Source organism: Lepisosteus oculatus, chromosome 11 (genome assembly GCF_040954835.1).
Source record: "Lepisosteus oculatus isolate fLepOcu1 chromosome 11, fLepOcu1.hap2, whole genome shotgun sequence".
Classification (NCBI taxonomy): Eukaryota; Metazoa; Chordata; class Actinopteri; order Semionotiformes; family Lepisosteidae; genus Lepisosteus; species Lepisosteus oculatus.
The window spans coordinates 29,938,156-29,955,126 of record NC_090706.1 but is presented as its reverse complement, the minus strand read 5'-3'; the positions used below and the strand labels follow the sequence as shown (position 1 = coordinate 29,955,126).

The 16,971-nt window shown below is 55.4% G+C and overlaps 1 protein-coding gene across 1 annotated transcript in view; it reads left to right on the top strand.

Annotated features, from left to right (window-relative positions):
* LOC102686751 (dedicator of cytokinesis protein 2-like) overlaps positions 1-16,971 on the top strand; it is a 58,150-nt gene that overhangs the window by 4,232 nt on the left and 36,947 nt on the right. Inside the window, exons 4-24 of the mRNA XM_069196076.1 lie at positions 1,727-1,782; positions 2,074-2,170; positions 2,409-2,557; positions 2,834-2,969; positions 3,824-3,981; positions 4,678-4,759; positions 6,132-6,267; positions 6,867-6,942; positions 7,053-7,129; positions 7,566-7,816; positions 8,140-8,238; positions 8,326-8,398; positions 8,877-8,980; positions 9,051-9,234; positions 9,880-9,977; positions 10,118-10,207; positions 10,390-10,490; positions 11,172-11,306; positions 14,114-14,222; positions 14,789-14,859; positions 15,350-15,456. Coding sequence (XP_069052177.1) covers positions 1,727-1,782; positions 2,074-2,170; positions 2,409-2,557; positions 2,834-2,969; positions 3,824-3,981; positions 4,678-4,759; positions 6,132-6,267; positions 6,867-6,942; positions 7,053-7,129; positions 7,566-7,816; positions 8,140-8,238; positions 8,326-8,398; positions 8,877-8,980; positions 9,051-9,234; positions 9,880-9,977; positions 10,118-10,207; positions 10,390-10,490; positions 11,172-11,306; positions 14,114-14,222; positions 14,789-14,859; positions 15,350-15,456 — 2,389 coding nt within the window. The remainder of the gene's footprint in view (positions 1-1,726; positions 1,783-2,073; positions 2,171-2,408; positions 2,558-2,833; positions 2,970-3,823; positions 3,982-4,677; positions 4,760-6,131; positions 6,268-6,866; positions 6,943-7,052; positions 7,130-7,565; positions 7,817-8,139; positions 8,239-8,325; positions 8,399-8,876; positions 8,981-9,050; positions 9,235-9,879; positions 9,978-10,117; positions 10,208-10,389; positions 10,491-11,171; positions 11,307-14,113; positions 14,223-14,788; positions 14,860-15,349; positions 15,457-16,971) is intronic.

The window sequence follows — 16,971 nt, the reverse complement described above, 5'->3', positions numbered from 1 at the left end:
CTCAGCTCTATTCCATCATCTGTAGGGCTGCACAGAGCCTCACAGAGAGATGGTGGTCAGCACTGTTCTCTCATAGCTCTGAGACCCAGCATGGCTGGCTGGGGATCCTTCTGTGTGGAGTTCGCATGCGCTTTCCGTGTCTGTGAAGCTGTTTTCAAGCTGTTCTGGTTTCCTCACAACATGCTGGCTGGTGTCACTGGTGTCTCCTAAGTATTTTCTGAGTACTGAAGCTCAGTAGCTGGAAGGCCAAGTAGCTGGATTTTGGTTCAGTCTGAGTAGTCAGTTAACAAATAACCGAAAGATATTCTTAATGTGGCATATAAAGGATTTCTCTTTTACACTTACTTATACAGTAGATCACCTTCAGGTCTGGTTAGAAGTGTTGACGACTGTGCAGTTAGTTAGTGTAACTCAGTCGTTAGCTCAGGCTGACCTCCAGGAAGTGAGCTTCGCTGCCCTGCTCTGCTGTCTGCACCCTGCGATGGACCCTATCCCATCCTACACCTCTGCTTCCGGACTAGGTTCCAGGTTGCCGAGACCCTGCCCGAGGACACTGCTCGGTCAGGGGTCGAATCCAGGGGGTACAACAGCAGGGCTCACTTCAGTCATCAGTGAGAGGAGGGGGACAGCCTGTACTTTTCAGGGGAGCCAGCAGGGGGCAGCCCATGCTCATTACGGCTGGCGTGAATACCGAGAGGGAGCAGTCACGCTGGGTGGAAGACGTGTGCCCATGTCATCGCTCGGGCAAACTCCCTATTAAACCCCTGGCAGATGCTTCCTGAGCACCGCCCTGCAGGTGGTACAGCTGCATCTTCTCAGAAGCCTGTAGCAGGTTAACAGGTCAGGGTCCAGATTGAACGAAAAGTTGGACCCACTCGTTTCCGGACCCCCCTGAGACAAACCCCTGAGAGAGGTTGGAGACGTCTCAGCTTGCAGAGAGAGGAACCGATTAGCCATCCCAGCATGCACCTGGCTGCCCCGGGTCTGACCGGGTTTTGGGGACGGAGGGGAGGCAGGGGGCAGCGCTTGTTCGTTCGGGGGGAAACGGACGGAGCGCCAGAGAGACGACGCCTTCGGAGCCGGCTGAAACGGAAGTGTGCTGCGCCGCGCCACACTGGGCAAGGGTGTGTCTCTGCACGTGGTAGAGGCGCCAGCTATTTTCAGTCGGGCCCCAGCCTGCCACGTTCCTTATTTCTGCTCATCGTGTCGGCCAGCTCGCCAGCGTCACAGACACAGCGGATACGAGCTGAGTCAAAGTGAAAATAAAAGAGGCTCTCTGCTGTTTTGTGGCCTCGGGACTTTCTGTTTCCTATAGCGCTCAGCGCCCTGTCTGCCCAGGGTGGGAGACAGGAGAGGGCTCTGGGGCTCTGCAGGGGCTCTGCTGGGGCTCTGCTGGGGCTCTGCTGGTTCAGGGTGGGCAGAGCAGTGGGCCCTGAGGTCAGTGATGTGGCGTGACAGCCCTCTGCTGGTGCCTCAGAGCCAGCCTCCAGCCCAGGGGAGAGTGGGCACGCAGCAGTGTGCCTGATGGGGGAGGTCTCTCTTCACTGCTTACCTGTATGATCTAGGATAGATTTTAAAGTTCTTTTATTTGTTTTTAAAGTCTAAACGGCCCAGCACCTGTATATTTCACTGAATGTCTGTCTTGATAAGTTCCTATACGTGACCTGAGATCTACACTGAGGTTGGTGTCCAGGACCTTGGGTAACCCTGTCCTCTCTCTCCACAGGGTGTGTTCCCTGCCAGCTACATCCACCTGAAGGAGGTGATCATTGAGAAGCGGGGGTGAGCATCGAGAAACACAGCCTGGGGCTGCACGGGTCGTGACTTAATCATGTGTCCAGAGTGACAGGATGGCTATTACATACTTTTCAGTGTATAGTAACTGGTAACCTGCCAGTAAATAAGCCCCCCCGCACCCCCTGACACATCCGAACTAAAAACACAACTAAAATCCAGCCTGGACTCTGCCCTTTATCCTGTAACCTTTACCCTTTAACCCCTCACCCTTATCCCTGTTGTTTGGCTTGGTGGGCAATGCTCTTGCTGTACCCTAAAGCTCTTCTCCGCCTGTAGGGGCCAGGAGGTTGTAACCTCTGCAGAGATGCCCCTGGTCCAGGAGGTGACCACCACCCTGCGTGAATGGGGCAGCATCTGGAAACAGCTGTATGTGGTAAGGGTTTCTCTCCCCGTCTGGACATCTCAGTAGTGGCCTGCATCATCGCCAAGTGATAAAGCAGCTTCTGCTTGCAATGAGAGAGCACTGTCTGCGCGGATTCTCATCAGGGACTTCATCAACTTCCTGGCACCTCAGCTGTGATGGTGACAGACAGACAGGAAGCGACAGCGGTATGGACCGATGTCTGACCTCTAACCCCTGACCCTTGACCCCTGTCTCCATGCCTCCCCAGGCCAATAAGAAGGAGAAGGTGGAGCAGGTGCGGCGGTTGCTATGGGAACTGGTGGAGTGGCGCTCCCAGCTGCTGTCCGGCACGCTGCCCAAGGACGAGTTCAAGGAGCTCAAGCAGAAGGTCACCTCCAAGATCGACTACGGCAACAAGTATGCTCCGCTCCTGTCTCACCCCCACACTCCTGTCTCACAGCCCCTCTACTGTCTCACTCCCTCACTCCTGTCACAACCCACTCTACTGTCTCACCCCACTCTACTGTCTCACCCCAAAACTCCTGTCTCACTCCCACTCTACTGTCTCACCCCAAAACTCCTGTCTCCCTCCTCTGTTCCCCTGTTTCTCTGTTCCTCTCTACCTCTTCCTCTGTCTCAGCAGTGCAGCAGGTGAGGTGATTCCTGTTGTTCCCGACTCTCTCTGTCCACCAGGATCCTGGACCTGGACCTGGTCGTGCGAGATGAGGACGGGAACATCCTGGACCCGGATCGCACGAGTGTCATCAGCCTGTTCCGCGCTCACGAGGAGGCCACAGCCAAGATCAATGAACGCATCAAGGAGGAGATGGTACCAGAGCGCCACCCACAGGCCACAGGGCCCACTGCACTGAGACTCTGATTCTGAGGCTCACTGAGGCACACTGAGGCACACTGACACACTGACACATTGACACACTGAGGCTCACTGACACACTGAGGCACACTGACACACTGACACATTGACACACTGAGGCTCACTGACACACTGAGGCTCACTGACACACTGACACATTGACACACTGAGGCTCACTGACACACTGAGGCACACTGACACACTGACACATTGACACACTGAGGCTCACTGACACACTGACACATTGACACACTGAGGCTCACTGACACACTGAGGCTCACTGACACACTGACACATTGACACGCTGAGGCTCACTGACACACTGACTCACACTGACACACTGAGGCACACTGACACACTGACACATTGACACACTGAGGCTCACTGACACACTGACTCACACTGACACACTGAGGCACACTGACACACTGACACATTGACACACTGAGGCTCACTGACACACTGAGGCACACTGACACACTGAGGCACACTGACACACTGACACATTGACACACTGAGGCTCACTGACACACTGACTCACACTGACACACTGACACATTGACACACTGAGGCTCACTGACACACTGAGGCACACTGACACACTGACACATTGACACACTGAGGCTCACTGACACACTGAGGCTCACTGACACACTGACACATTGACACACTGAGGCTCACTGACACACTGAGGCTCACTGACACACCGAAGCACCTAATACAGTAACAAAACACAAAAACTAGTCTCACTTTTCATGGAGACCTTATTTCTGTCTTTCTCTCTCCCTCTCTCTCTTTCCCACTCCCAGTCCAACATTCAGGCAGATCACTCGGGAATCTCCGCACGGATCCAGTCCTCTCCCACACACAGCCTGTACGTCTTTGTCCGGAACTTTGTGTGCCGGATTGGGGAGGACTCGGAGCTCTTCATGTCCCTGTACGACCCCCAGAAACAGGCCATCATCAGGTCAGCACGCTGTCCTGTCTGTCTGTGTGACTGTCTGTCTGTCAGTGGGGCCTGTGTGTCTGTCTGTCTGTCTGTCTGTCTGTCTGTCTGTCTGTCTGTCTGTGTGTGTGTGTGTGTGTGTGTGTCTGTGTGTGTGACTGTCTAACTGTCAGTGGGGCCTGTGACTGTGTGTCTGTGTGCCAGTGTTAGGGATCTGTCTGTCTGTCAGTGTGGCCTGTGTGTGTGTCTGTGTGTTGGTGTGTTTGTTTGCCAGTGTCAGGGATCTGTCTGTCTGTCAGTGTGGCCTGTGTGTGTGTCTGTGTGTTGGTGTGTTTGTTTGCCAGTGTCAGGGATCTGTCTGTCTGTCAGTGTGGCCTGTGTGTGTGTCTGTGTGTTGGTGTGTTTGTTTGCCAGTGTCAGGGATCTGTCTGTCTGTCAGTGTGGCCTGTGTGTGTGTCTGTGTGTTGGTGTGTTTGTTTGCCAGTGTCAGGGATCTGTCTGTCTGTCAGTGTGGCCTGTGTGTGTGTCTGTGTGTTGGTGTGTTTGTTTGCCAGTGTCAGGGATCTGTCTGTCTGTCAGTGTGGCCTGTGTGTGTGTCTGTGTGTGTGTGTCTGTGTGCCAGTGTCAGGGATCTGTCTGTCTGTCAGGGGGCTTGTCTCCCTACACGTGTCTGTTTCTCGGTCTCTCTCTCACCACGACCCTCTGTCTCCTCCACAGTGAGAACTACCTGGTGCGCTGGGGCAGCCGTGGCTTTCCCAGAGAGATCGACATGCTGAACAACCTGAAGGTCGTCTTTACTGTGAGTCAACACCAGGGGGCGACACACACACCTGCACCCCACAGACCCCTCCTCACACACACTCCCCAGAGAGAGTGAGAGAGTGACACAGGTGGGGCACACTGACCCCTCCTCACACGCACTCCCCAGAGAGAGTGAGAGAGTGACACAGGTGGGGCACACTGACCCCTCCTCACACGCACTCCCCAGAGAGAGTGAGAGAGTGACACAGGTGGGGCACACTGACCCCTCCTCACACGCACTCCCCAGAGAGAGTGAGAGAGTGACACAGGTGGGGCACACTGACCCCTCCTCACACGCACTCCCCAGAGAGAGTGAGAGAGTGACACAGGTGGGGCACACTGACCCCTCCTCACACGCACTCCCCAGAGAGAGTGAGAGAGTGACACAGGTGGGGCACACTGACCCCTCCTCACACGCACTCCCCAGAGAGAGTGAGAGAGTGACACAGGTGGGGCACACTGACCCCTCCTCACACGCACTCCCCAGAGAGAGTGAGAGAGTGACACAGGTGGGGCACACTGACCCCTCCTCACACGCACTCCCCAGAGAGAGTGAGAGAGTGACACAGGTGGGGCACACTGACCCCTCCTCACACGCACTCCCCAGAGAGAGTGAGAGAGTGACACAGGTGGGGCACACTGACCCCTCCTCACACGCACTCCCCAGAGAGAGTGAGAGAGTGACACAGGTGGGGCACACTGACCCCTCCTCACAAGCACTCCCCAGAGAGAGTGAGAGAGTGACACAGGTGGGGCACACTGACCCCTCCTCACACGCACTCCCCAGAGAGAGTGAGAGAGTGACACAGGTGGGGCACACTGACCCCTCCTCACACGCACTCCCCAGAGAGAGTGAGAGAGTGACACAGGTGGGGCACACTGACCCCTCCTCACACGCACTCCCCAGAGAGAGTGAGAGAGTGACACAGGTGGGGCACACTGACCCCTCCTCACACGCACTCCCCAGAGAGAGTGAGAGAGTGACACAGGTGGGGCACACTGACCCCTCCTCACACGCACTCCCCAGAGAGAGTGAGAGAGTGACACAGGTGGGGCACACTGACCCCTCCTCACACGCACTCCCCAGAGAGAGTGAGAGAGTGACACAGGTGGGGCACACTGACCCCTCCTCACACGCACTCCCCAGAGAGAGTGAGAGAGTGACACAGGTGGGGCACACTGACCCCTCCTCACACGCACTCCCCAGAGACAGTGAGAGAGTGACACAGGTGGGGCACACTGACCCCTCCTCACACGCACTCCCCAGAGAGAGTGAGAGAGTGACACAGGTGGGGCACACTGACCCCTCCTCACACACACTCCCCAGAGAGAGTGAGAGAGTGACACAGGTGTGGCGCTGTCTCTGTCAGGACCTGGGGAACAAGGACCTGAACCGAGAGAAGATCTACCTCATCTGCCAGATCGTCAGGGTGGGCCGCATGGAGCTGAAGGACAGCAACACCAAGAAGTGCACCCAGGGGCTGAGGAGACCCTTCGGGGTGGCAGGTGAGAGGGGCAGTGGGCAGCAGGACAGGGGGGTGATTAACCTGGGGGTGTTGACTGTGGGGTAAGAAGATGGGGTTGTTGTTGACTGTGGGGTGATACCCTGGGGGTGTTGTTGACTGTGGGGTAAGAAGATGGGGGTGTTGTTGACTGTGGGGTGATACCCTGGGGGTGTTGTTGACTGTGGGGTAAGAAGATGGGGGTGTTGTTGACTGTGGGGTAAGAAGATGGGGTTGTTGTTGACTGTGGGGTGATACCCTGGGGGTGTTGTTGACTGTGGGGTAAGAAGATGGGGGTGTTGTTGACTGTGGGGTGATACCCTGGGGGTGTTGTTGACTGTGGGGTAAGAAGATGGGGGTGTTGTTGACTGTGGGGTGATACCCTGGGGGTGTTGTTGACTGTGGGGTAAGAAGATGGGGGTGTTGACTGTGGGGTGATACCCTGGGGGTATTGACTGTGGGGTAAGAAGATGGGGGTGTTGTTGACTGTGGGGTGATACCCTGGGGGTATTGACTGTGGGGTAAGAAGATGGGGGTGTTGTTGACTGTGGGGTGATACCCTGGGGGTGTTGATAATGGCTCCCCCTCTCTCCCCCCTGGCAGTGATGGACATCAGTGACATCATCAAGGGGAAGGCGGAGAGTGACGAGGAGAAGCAGTACTTCATCCCCTTCCACCCGTAGGTCCCCCTCCTCCCCGCCGGCTGGCAGACAGTCCACGCTCCGGCCCTCCGGCTGACGCACACTCCTGTCTCCCTGTCACCCTGTCACCCTGTCTCTCTCCCTGCAGGGTTGTGGCTGAGAATGACTTCCTCCACACTCTGCTGAACAAGGTCACAGCATCACGAGGGGACAGTGGAGGACAAGGTACAGGACTGACCCCCATCAGCTCCCTTTATCGTCTCTCTCCCCGTCCTCACCCCTCTCTCTCTTCCTGTCCTCACCCCTCTCTCTCTCCCTGTCCTCACCCCCCCATCTCTCCCCGTCCTCACCCCTCTCTCTCTCCCCATCCTCACCCCTCTGTCTCTCCCCATCCTCACCCCTCTCTCTCTCTCCCTGTCTTCACCCCTCTCTCTCCCTGTCCTCACCCCTCTCTCTCCGTTTCCTCACCCCGCTCTCTCTCCCTGTCCTCACCCCCCCTCTCTCTCCCTGTCCTCACCCCTCTCTCTCTCCCTGTCCTCACCCCTCTCTCTCCCTGTCCTCACCCCTCCTCTCTCTCCCTGTCCTCACCCCTCTCTCTCTCTTCCTGTCCTCACCCCTCTCTCTCTCTGTCCTCACCCTCTCTCCCTGTCCCACTCTGCAGGCCTGTGGGTGACGATGAAAGCTCTGGTGGGCGATATTGTCCAGATCCGGAAAGAATATCCTCATCTGGTGGACCGGACCACAGTGGTGGCTCGGAAGCTGGGCTTCCCGGAGATCATCATGCCAGGAGACGTGCGGAACGACATCTACATCACGCTGCAGGGCGGCGATTTCGACAAGTACAACAAGACCACGCAGAAGAACGTGGAGGTCATCATGTGGGTGTGTGACGAGGAAGGCAAGGTCGTTCCGGTGAGCGCCGTCCGGCTTGTCAACACCCCCAGGATCAGTGATCAGTGAGGAAGGCATTGTGTCATCGAGGCAGTAGGAGTATCACTGTGGCAGAGTGCGGTGAGCTTGTGAGAGACAGCATCAGTGAGTGTGTGAGGAGGTCAGTGAGTGTGTGAGGAGGTCAGTGAGTTTGTAAAGCAGTCAGTGAGTGTGTGAGGCAGTCAGTGAGTGTGTGAGGAGGACAGTAGGTGTATGAGGTGGCCAGTAAGTGTGCAAGGTGGTCAGTCAGCACAACAGTCATTCCTTCAGGGTCTCTCACAGTGCTCCTCTCTGTGTCACTGCAGAATGCGATCTGTCTGGGAGCAGGAGACCGGCCTGTGAACGAGTACAGGTCTGTCATTTACTACCAGGTCAAACAGCCTCGCTGGATGGAAACCTTCAAGGTGAGAGAGAAATTCTTGTCCTTCTCCAGACCTCGGTGTCCACTGCAGACTGGGACTGACCCTGTGATTCTCTCCTCCGCCCACCAGGTGGCGATACCCTTGGAGGAGATGCAGAGGATCCACCTGCGTTTCATGTTCCGTCACCGATCCTCCCAGGAGTGTGAGTTCTGAGCTCTGTATTACTCTCCCTCTTCCCTCTTCCTCTCTTGGTCCCTCTGCTCTCTCCCTCTCAGTGTCACTCACCCGAATTCCCACCCTGAATCAGCCCATCACTTATCTCTCTCTCCTGGTGAAGGGTCGGGTGCAGAGTGAGACGTCACTCTCATGTGCTCACCATCTCTCTCCTGGTGAGGGGTCAGGCGTAGAGTGAGACGTCACTCTCATGAGCTCACCATCTCTCTCCTGGTGAGGGGTTAGGCGTAGAGTGAGACGTCACTCTCGTGAGCTCTCCATCTCTCTCCTGGTCAAGGGTCAGGTGTAGAGTGAGACGTCACTCTCATGAGCTCTCCATCTCTCTCCTGGTGAGGGGTCAGGTGTAGAGTGAGACGTCACTCTCATGAGCTCTCCATCTCTCTCCTGGTCAAGGGTCAGGTGTAGAGTGAGACGTCACTCTCATGAGCTCTCCATCTCTCTCCTAGCGAAGGACAAGAGTGAGAAGAACTTCGCCATGGCGTTTGTCCGGCTGATGAAGGACGATGGCACCGTGCTGCAGGACGGCCTGCACGACCTCGTGGTCTTCAAGGTCAGCGGAGGTCACGACCCCTGACCCCGAAGCGAGTGAAGAAACCGCCTGACCCTCTGTCTCCCTACAGGGCGACAGTAAGCGAATGGAGGACGTCGGCTGCTATCTCCAGATGCCTTCCACACGCCACCAGACTGAGCACAAGGGGGCAGGGCTGAGCCGCAGCTCCAGCAGTGCAGGGGGGCTGTCCATAAGTTCACGGGACACCTTCACTATCTCCACACTGGTGTGCTCTACAAAGCTGACACAGAACGGTCAGTCTCTCTCAGTGCAGCGGACTGGAGTGTCCAGTCAGTGTGTCTGTATTAACCTCTCTCTCTCAGTGCAGTGTTAATGTACTGGAGTGTCCAGTCAGTGTGTCTGTATGAACCCCTCTCTCTCTCAGTGCAGTGTTAATGTACTGGAGTGTCCAGTCAGTCAGTGTGTCTGTATGAACCCCTCTCTCTCAGTGCAGTGTTAATGTACTGGAGTGTCCAGTCAGTCAGTGTGTCTGTATTAACCCCTCTCTCTCAGTGCAGTGTTAATGTACCGTAGTGTCCAGTCAGTCAGTGTGTCTGTATTAACCCCACTCTCTCAGTGCAGCGTTAATGTACTGCAGGTTCCAGTCAGTCAGTGTGTCTGTATTAACCCCTCTCTCTCAGTGCAGTGTTAATGTACCATAGTGTCCAGTCAGTCAGTGTGTCTTTACTAACCCCTCTCTCTCAGTGCAGTGTTAATGTACCGTAGTGTCCAGTCAGTCAGTGTGTCTGTATTAACCCCACTCTCTCAGTGCAGCGTTAATGTACTGCAGTGTCCAGTCAGTCAGTGTGTCTGTATTAACCCCTCTCTCTCAGTGCAGTGTTAATGTACTGTAGTGTCCAGTCAGTCAGTGTGTCTGTATTAACCTGTCTTTCTCTCAGTGGGTCTGTTGGGGTTGTTGAAATGGAGGACCAGACCAGAGCTGCTGAAAGAGAACCTGGAGAAACTGAAGATCATTGATGGGGAGGAAGTGGTCAAGGTGGGAGACTCTCTGTGTGTGTGTGATCACATCCCTTCACCTGTCCCTGTCTGTCTGTGTGCTCAAGCCCCTGTTTCTCTATCATAATGAAAAAGATGGCAGTGCTCATCACACCCCTGTGCGCCTCTGTCTCTGTGCAGTTCCTGCAGGACACGTTGGACGCCCTGTTCAATATCATGATGGAGCACTCGCAGACTGACGATTACGACATTCTGGTGTTTGACGCCCTGGTGAGTCTGTGTTTCTTTCTTGCTGCAGTGCAGTGGTCTGTGAATAACAGGTCCTTTCTGTTCCTGCCAGTGTGGCTGCCCATACTGAATAATGTCACAGAGTTCTTTGCCAGTGATGTCATTGCTGTGATGTCATTGCGCTGTCCCAATATGTCAGCTGACTGACGGTGTGCTCCTTTCAGATCTACATCATTGGGCTCATTGCAGACAGGAAGTTCCAGCACTTCAACACTGTCCTGGAGGCCTACATCAAACAGCACTTCAGCGCAACACTGGCCTACAAGTCAGTCTGTGTGTCTTTTCACAAGTCAAAACAAAGACCATTGCAAGCCAGCCTGTCTGTGGGTCTGTGTGTCTTTTACATGTCAAACAGTTTAAAGAGCTTTTTTTGGCAGGACCAATGAATTACAGTGCTGCCAAAGCAGATACAATAAGTACAACATTTAAACACATTTAATTATGGAACATTACTGAGGGACAGGATCACTGTTTGCTCCTCAGGCTGTGACAGGAGATCACACACTGGGCTTCCTCACCCAGTAGGATTGGAAGGTGATTCTGGTAGGTGTGGGAATTCTGGGAATAGATTTGTTAGACACTCAACTTTTCCTTCCTCCTCTCCTCTGTTTCTGTCTCTGTCGCTCACACTCGCAGTTAATGCTGTTTGGCTGAGGCTGTAATTCCCCTAACAGACAGCAGAGGGCAGTGTAGGAGAGCAGATTGCCCCTGCAGGCCACTGTGCTGGGTCAGGTGCAATAGAGCTGTTTAACAAGTTAATAGACATAATTGAGGAGATTAAGTCTCACTAATCAATTCATGAAAACCAAGTGGCAGGCAGTTCGCAGTTGACTATCTGGAGTATTTTAATGTTTCACTCCTTCTCCTCTCTCCCTTTATATCCTTCCTGATCTCCTCTCTCTGTGCGTATCACTTCCAAATTCCCTCACGGCCTCCTTTCTCCCAGGAAGCTGATGTCAGTGCTGAAGACCTACCTGGACACCTCGAGCCGCGGGGAGCAGTGCGAGCCCATCCTGCGCACACTCAAGGCGCTGGAGTACGTCTTCAAGTTCATCGTGCGCTCCCGCATGCTGTACTCACAGTGAGTGTGCCATCTCCACTACCACTCAACACGCTGTCCGGGCAGCGCCATAGCAACACAGCACGCTGAAGAGTGTAGTATAGAGCACAGCCCAATCCAGTACAGTTAGTATAGAGTACAGCACAATCCAGTACAGTTAGTACAGAGTACAGTGCAATACACAGTACAGATAGTATAGACTACAGCACAATCCAGTACAGTTAGTACAGAGTACAGCACAATCCAGTACAGTTAGAACAGCGTACAGTGCAATACACAGTACAGTTAGTACAGAGTACACCACAATCCAGTACAGTTAGTATAGAGTACAGCACAATCCAGTACAGTTAGAACAGAGTACAGTGCAATACACAGTACAGATAGTATAGAGTACAGCGCAATCCAGTACAGTTAGTATAGAGTAAAGCACAATACACAGTACAGTCATTATAGAGTACAGCACAATGCACAGTACACTTAGTATAGAGTACTGCACAATACAGTACAGTTAGTACAGAGTACAGCACAATCCAGTACAGTTAGTACAGAATACAGTGCAAAACACAGTACAGATAGTATAGAGTACAGTGCAATCCAGTACAGTTAGTATAGAGTAAAGCACAATACACAGTACTGTTAGTATAGAGTACTGCACAATCCAATACAGTTAGTATAGAGTAAAGCGCAATACACAGTACAGTTAGTATGGAGTACTGCACAATACAGTACAGTTAGTATAGAGTACTGTATTGTCTTTTTATCCTGTAGCGTTCCAGTGGGTGAGGTAGTGTTGTGTGTTCCAGTGGGTGACGTAGTGTTGTGTGTGTTGTGTGTCCCAGTGGGTAAGGACCCACTTGTTTGGCTTGTGTTGTGGTTTGGTTTATTTTGATTCATGATGTTCTAGCTGTGCTGTCCTGAGGTTGGTTGGTGTCAGTGAGCTTCAGGACCAGCTGTCTGAGGGGGCTCTTCTCTGGGCTCAGCTCTTGGCTCAGCAGGGCCTTGTGGTGGTAGGAGCTCTGGTCAGTGTGTTTCAGGTGTAACCCATATTTTCTTGCTCTCTTCTGTATATTGATCAGCAGTAGGGTTGGCTTAAATCAGACCTGCACGCTTTGTTAGGAGCTTTTCCTGCACATGGAGGATGTTTCTGCAGATCTCCATGTGCAGAGTTTCTGTGGGATGTTTGTCCCATCGTGTGTAATCCTGGTCTGTGAGGGGACCCCACACTTCACTGCCGTATTGGGCCGTGGGTTGGATCACACTCTCGAATACTGGTAGCCTCTCTTTCTCTGACTCGTAGACGCCTGATGTTCCACCACACGCTGGCGCACAACCCCCCCCGCAGGCCCCCAGTGAGCGAGGCCGTCTCCGAGCTCCGCGTGACAGCGGGGTGTTAGTCACGCCGGAGCGAGTGGCTCTGCGCTGCAGCACCTCGCGGTTATTTCTGGCACGGCGGATGAGCGGAGATATAAAAAGACATCCGTGCCTGAGCTCTGCGAAGGTCTGCGCGACACAGCGTCCTGCATGGCCCACATTAACTTTGAACCAATAATCTCCTCCCTCAGTCTGTGCACAGTGCTGTCTGACCCAGGCAGGTCCCCAGAGTGCAACCAGGCCGGAACTGGGCCTTTCCTGGCTGGAGACTTAGAGGAAAATCACGCCATTGGCGATCTGCCCTCTGGGCTGGAGATTCAAGAATACTGCCCCCGCTGGTGACTACGGGTACTGCAGCTGTAGGTCACAGCGAGCGCAATGCAAGAGTGGAAATAAACGATGATGTGATAAAACAAAGAGAACCCAGCCTTTTGATCCCAGCTCTTCTCCCACTGACCCCCCCCCCATCCCATCCCTGTTGTGTGGCGAGAAAAGCAATATTTGAGCCCCCTGTTGCTAAGCCCAGAGCCAGAAGTGTCACCTGACCTCCCGCAGCTCCAGGCTCACAGAAAGGCTCATGGGAACGGCTACTGGCAGGAGGACGGCGTCCAGCCGATTGGTCATTACCGGCTGAATGATCCGAGGATCTTCCGGCTGTTTCTTGAAAGAAGCTGCCACGATATCAGCTTCAACATCATTAGCCTTAGCTTGCTCCACACTCCCACCACCCTGTGTGTAAAAGAGCTCCTCCTGTCCCCATGGGAGGATCTCATCCAGCTGTCTCTTGAAAAGAAGCCTGGGTGCAGGTTTTAACAACATGGCTGGGCAGCTTGTTGCACACTCCCACCACCCAGTGTGAGCAGCTAGTGTGAACGTGAGAGAGTGCGAGCGCCCGGAAGTGTCAGTGTGAGCATGAGAGTGTCAACGCGTTTGTGTTAGTGTCAGTGTCTCCTACCCACCAAGCCTCAGCTATCTGCAGCTCCAGGCTGGGACAGAGTCCCTGACGCTGGCTGGGCGGCGCTGTGCTCTGATGCTCACTGGGGTACAGTTACGGAGGCCTTGGAGTCTCTATCCCCTGTAACCTTTCCCCACTGTGTGTTGGGGAAAAAAAGAGAAGAGGTGATCAGAGTTGATTAAGCACAGCTGTCACTAATGGGCCTCCTGTGCCTGGGCAGTATAAGGGTGTGGCAGGCAGGAGTGAGCTGTCTGTGTGAGACCAGGTGACCCGCAAAACCCCAGGGTGTCACACAAGAGATCGGAGGACATTGAGGAGACGGTCTGTGCTCTGGACACCCCCAGATCTTCTGCTGCTCCCCCCCAGCCCCCAGAACCCCATGCTGAGAGAGGGGGCTGTTAGACTGAGGACCAGCCAGCTAAAGGAGAATAATAGTGTCTCTGTGTGTATGAGCTCACTGATGCTCTCCCTCTGTCCCTGTGTCCCGGTGTCCGTGAGTCAGGCTGTACGAGGGGCGGGAGCAGACGGAGTTCGAGGAGTCTCTGAGGCGCCTCTTTGAGTCCATCAACAACCTGATGAAGAGCGAGTACACCACCACACTGCTGCAGCAGGTCAGCGCTGTCCCTTTTACTTAACCCAGTCTCATCACGCCTCTGAATTACCCCAGCTCACCGCCCCAGTCTCATCACGCCTCTGAATTACCCCAGCTCACCGCCCCAGTCTCATCACGCCTCTGAATTACCCCAGCTCACTGCCCCAGTCTCATCACGCCTCTGAATTACCCCAGCACACCGCCCCAGTCTCATCACGCCTCTGAATTACCCCAGCTCACCGCCCCAGTCTCATCACGCCTCTGAATTACCCCAGCTCACCGCCCCAGTCTCATCACGCCTCTGAATTACACCAGCTCACCGCCCCAGTCTCATCACGCCTCTGAATTACCCCAGCTCACTGCCCCAGTCTCATCACGCCTCTGAATTACCCCAGCTCACTGCCCCAGTCTCATCACGTCTCTGAATTACCCCAACTCACTGCCCCAGTCTCATCACGCCTCTGAATTACCCCAGCTCACTGCCCCAGTCTCATCATGCCTCTTAATTACCCCAGCTCACTGCCCCAGTCTCATCGCACCTCTTAATTACCCCAGCTCACCCTGCGTTAATGACTCTGTGTCCAGGTTGCTGCTCTGAAGTACTTGCCTACTGTTCTGCATGACGTGGAAACTGTGTTCGATGGCAAACTACTGAGGTACAAACCGTCTCACTATCTCACTACCTCACTGTACTGTTCCATCTCACAGCACTGAGGACAGGCTCAGTGACCACAGTTTGGCCATAGAAACTGGACAGACAGACCTGACTGTCCAGAGAGGACAGGCTCAGTGACCGCAGCCTGGTTATAGAAACTGGACACAGACAGACCTGACTGTCCAGAGAGGACAGGCTCAGTGACCACAGCCTGGCCATAGAAACTGGACACAGACAGGCCCAGCTGTGCTCCCACTGCCAGCAGAGAGAAGCAAAGAGACAGATAGGATGGAGAGAGAGAGATCTGCTCCTGTCACGCTGTATCTCTCTCTTCCTCTTTGTGTCACAGCAGGTCGTGTCACAAACTTCCTTTCAGGGCGACTACAACAAGTGAGCTTGACGCATGCCATCTCACTCACACACACACACACACACACCCCTGTGTTGAGAGCGGTGTCCCGGCCCTGACCCCCTCCTCTCCCTGCCCCCAGCCAGCTGCTGTTCGAGTTCTACACCTGCATCCCCCCCGACAAGCTGCAGAGACAGAAGGTTCAGTCCATGACTGAGATCGTGGGCAGCCGGGTCTTTAAGAAACAAGGTGAGGCTCTGAGCAGGGCAGTCAAACCCTGAGTCCTACACATCTCCCTCTGTACTGTGTCTCTCTGGCCCTGTCTCCATTCAAACCCTGAGTCCTACACATCTCCCTCTGTACTGTGTCTCTCTGGCCCTGTCTCCATTCAAACCCTGAGTCCTACACACCTGCCTCTGTACTGTGTCTCTCTGGCCCTGTCTCCGTTCGAACCCTGAGTCCTACACACCTGCCTCTGTACTGTGTCTCTCTGGCAATGTCTCCATTCGAACCCTGAGTCCAGATCCCTGCCCCCCTGGGGAGGATAAAGGATGGTCTGCTGAGGAAGGTGAGGGACAGTCTGTATCTGTGGCTCTTCTCCCAGAAGCCCTGACACTGCTGGCATCTCTTCTTGGAGCAGAAAACGTTGTGAGCGCTGAGCCTGTCAGACCGTGGAGGCCAGTCGGACTCACGGTGACAGTTGTCCTAATCGGTTCTGACAGTGAAGAAGCTAGAACAAATTTTCCTGGCTCTGAGTCAAGCTGGCGTTCAGGGGTCTGAGTGCCCACTCGACTGCCAAGGAGCAGCTCTGTTCCAGGGGCCTCAGTATGTTGCCCTCTTCTCAACTACCCCTCCTCCAGTCCTGCCCCTCCCCCCAACCTCCAGTCCTGCCCCTCACTCCTCCCCCCATCCTCCAGCCCTGCCCCTCACCACCTCACCCCTCCCCCCAACCTCCAGCCCTGCCCCTCACCCCACCCCCATCCTCCAGTCCTGCCCCTCCCCCCTCCTCCCATCCTCCAGCCCTGCCCCTCACCCCACCCCCATCCTCCAGTCCTGCCCCTCACCCCTCCCCCATCCTCCAGCCCTGCCCCTCACCCCGCCTCCCATCCTCCAGCCCTGCCCCTCACCCCGCCTCCTAACCTCCAGTCCTGCCCCTCCCCCCTCCTCCCATCCTCCAGCCCTGCCCCTCACCCCACCCCCATCCTCCAGTCCTGCCCCTCCCCCCTCCTCCCATCCTCCAGTCCTGCCCCTCACCCCGCCTCCCATCCTCCAGCCCTGCCCCTCACCCCACCCCCATCCTCCAGTCCTGCCCCTCCCCCCTCCTCCCATCCTCCAGTCCTGCCCCTCACCCCGCCTCCCATCCTCCAGCCCTGCCCCTCACCCCACCCCCATCCTCCAGTCCTGCCCCTCCCCCCTCCTCCCATCCTCCAGCCCTGCCCCTCCCCCCTCCCCCATCCTCCAGCCCTGCCCCTCACCCTGCCCCCATCTTCCAGCCCTGCCCCTCACCCCGCCTCCCATCCTCCAGCCCTGCCCCTCACCCCGCCTCCCATCCTCCAGTCCTGCCCCTCACCGCCTCCCATCCTCCAGTCCTGCCCCTCACCCCGCCCCCAACCTCCAGTCCTGCCCCTCACCCCTCCTCCCAACCTCCAGTCCTGCCCCTCACCCCTCCTCCCAACCTCCAGCCCTGCCCCTCACCCCACCCCCATCCTCCAGTCCTGCCCCTCCCCCCTGCCCCCAACCTCCAGCCCTGCCCCTCACCCCTCC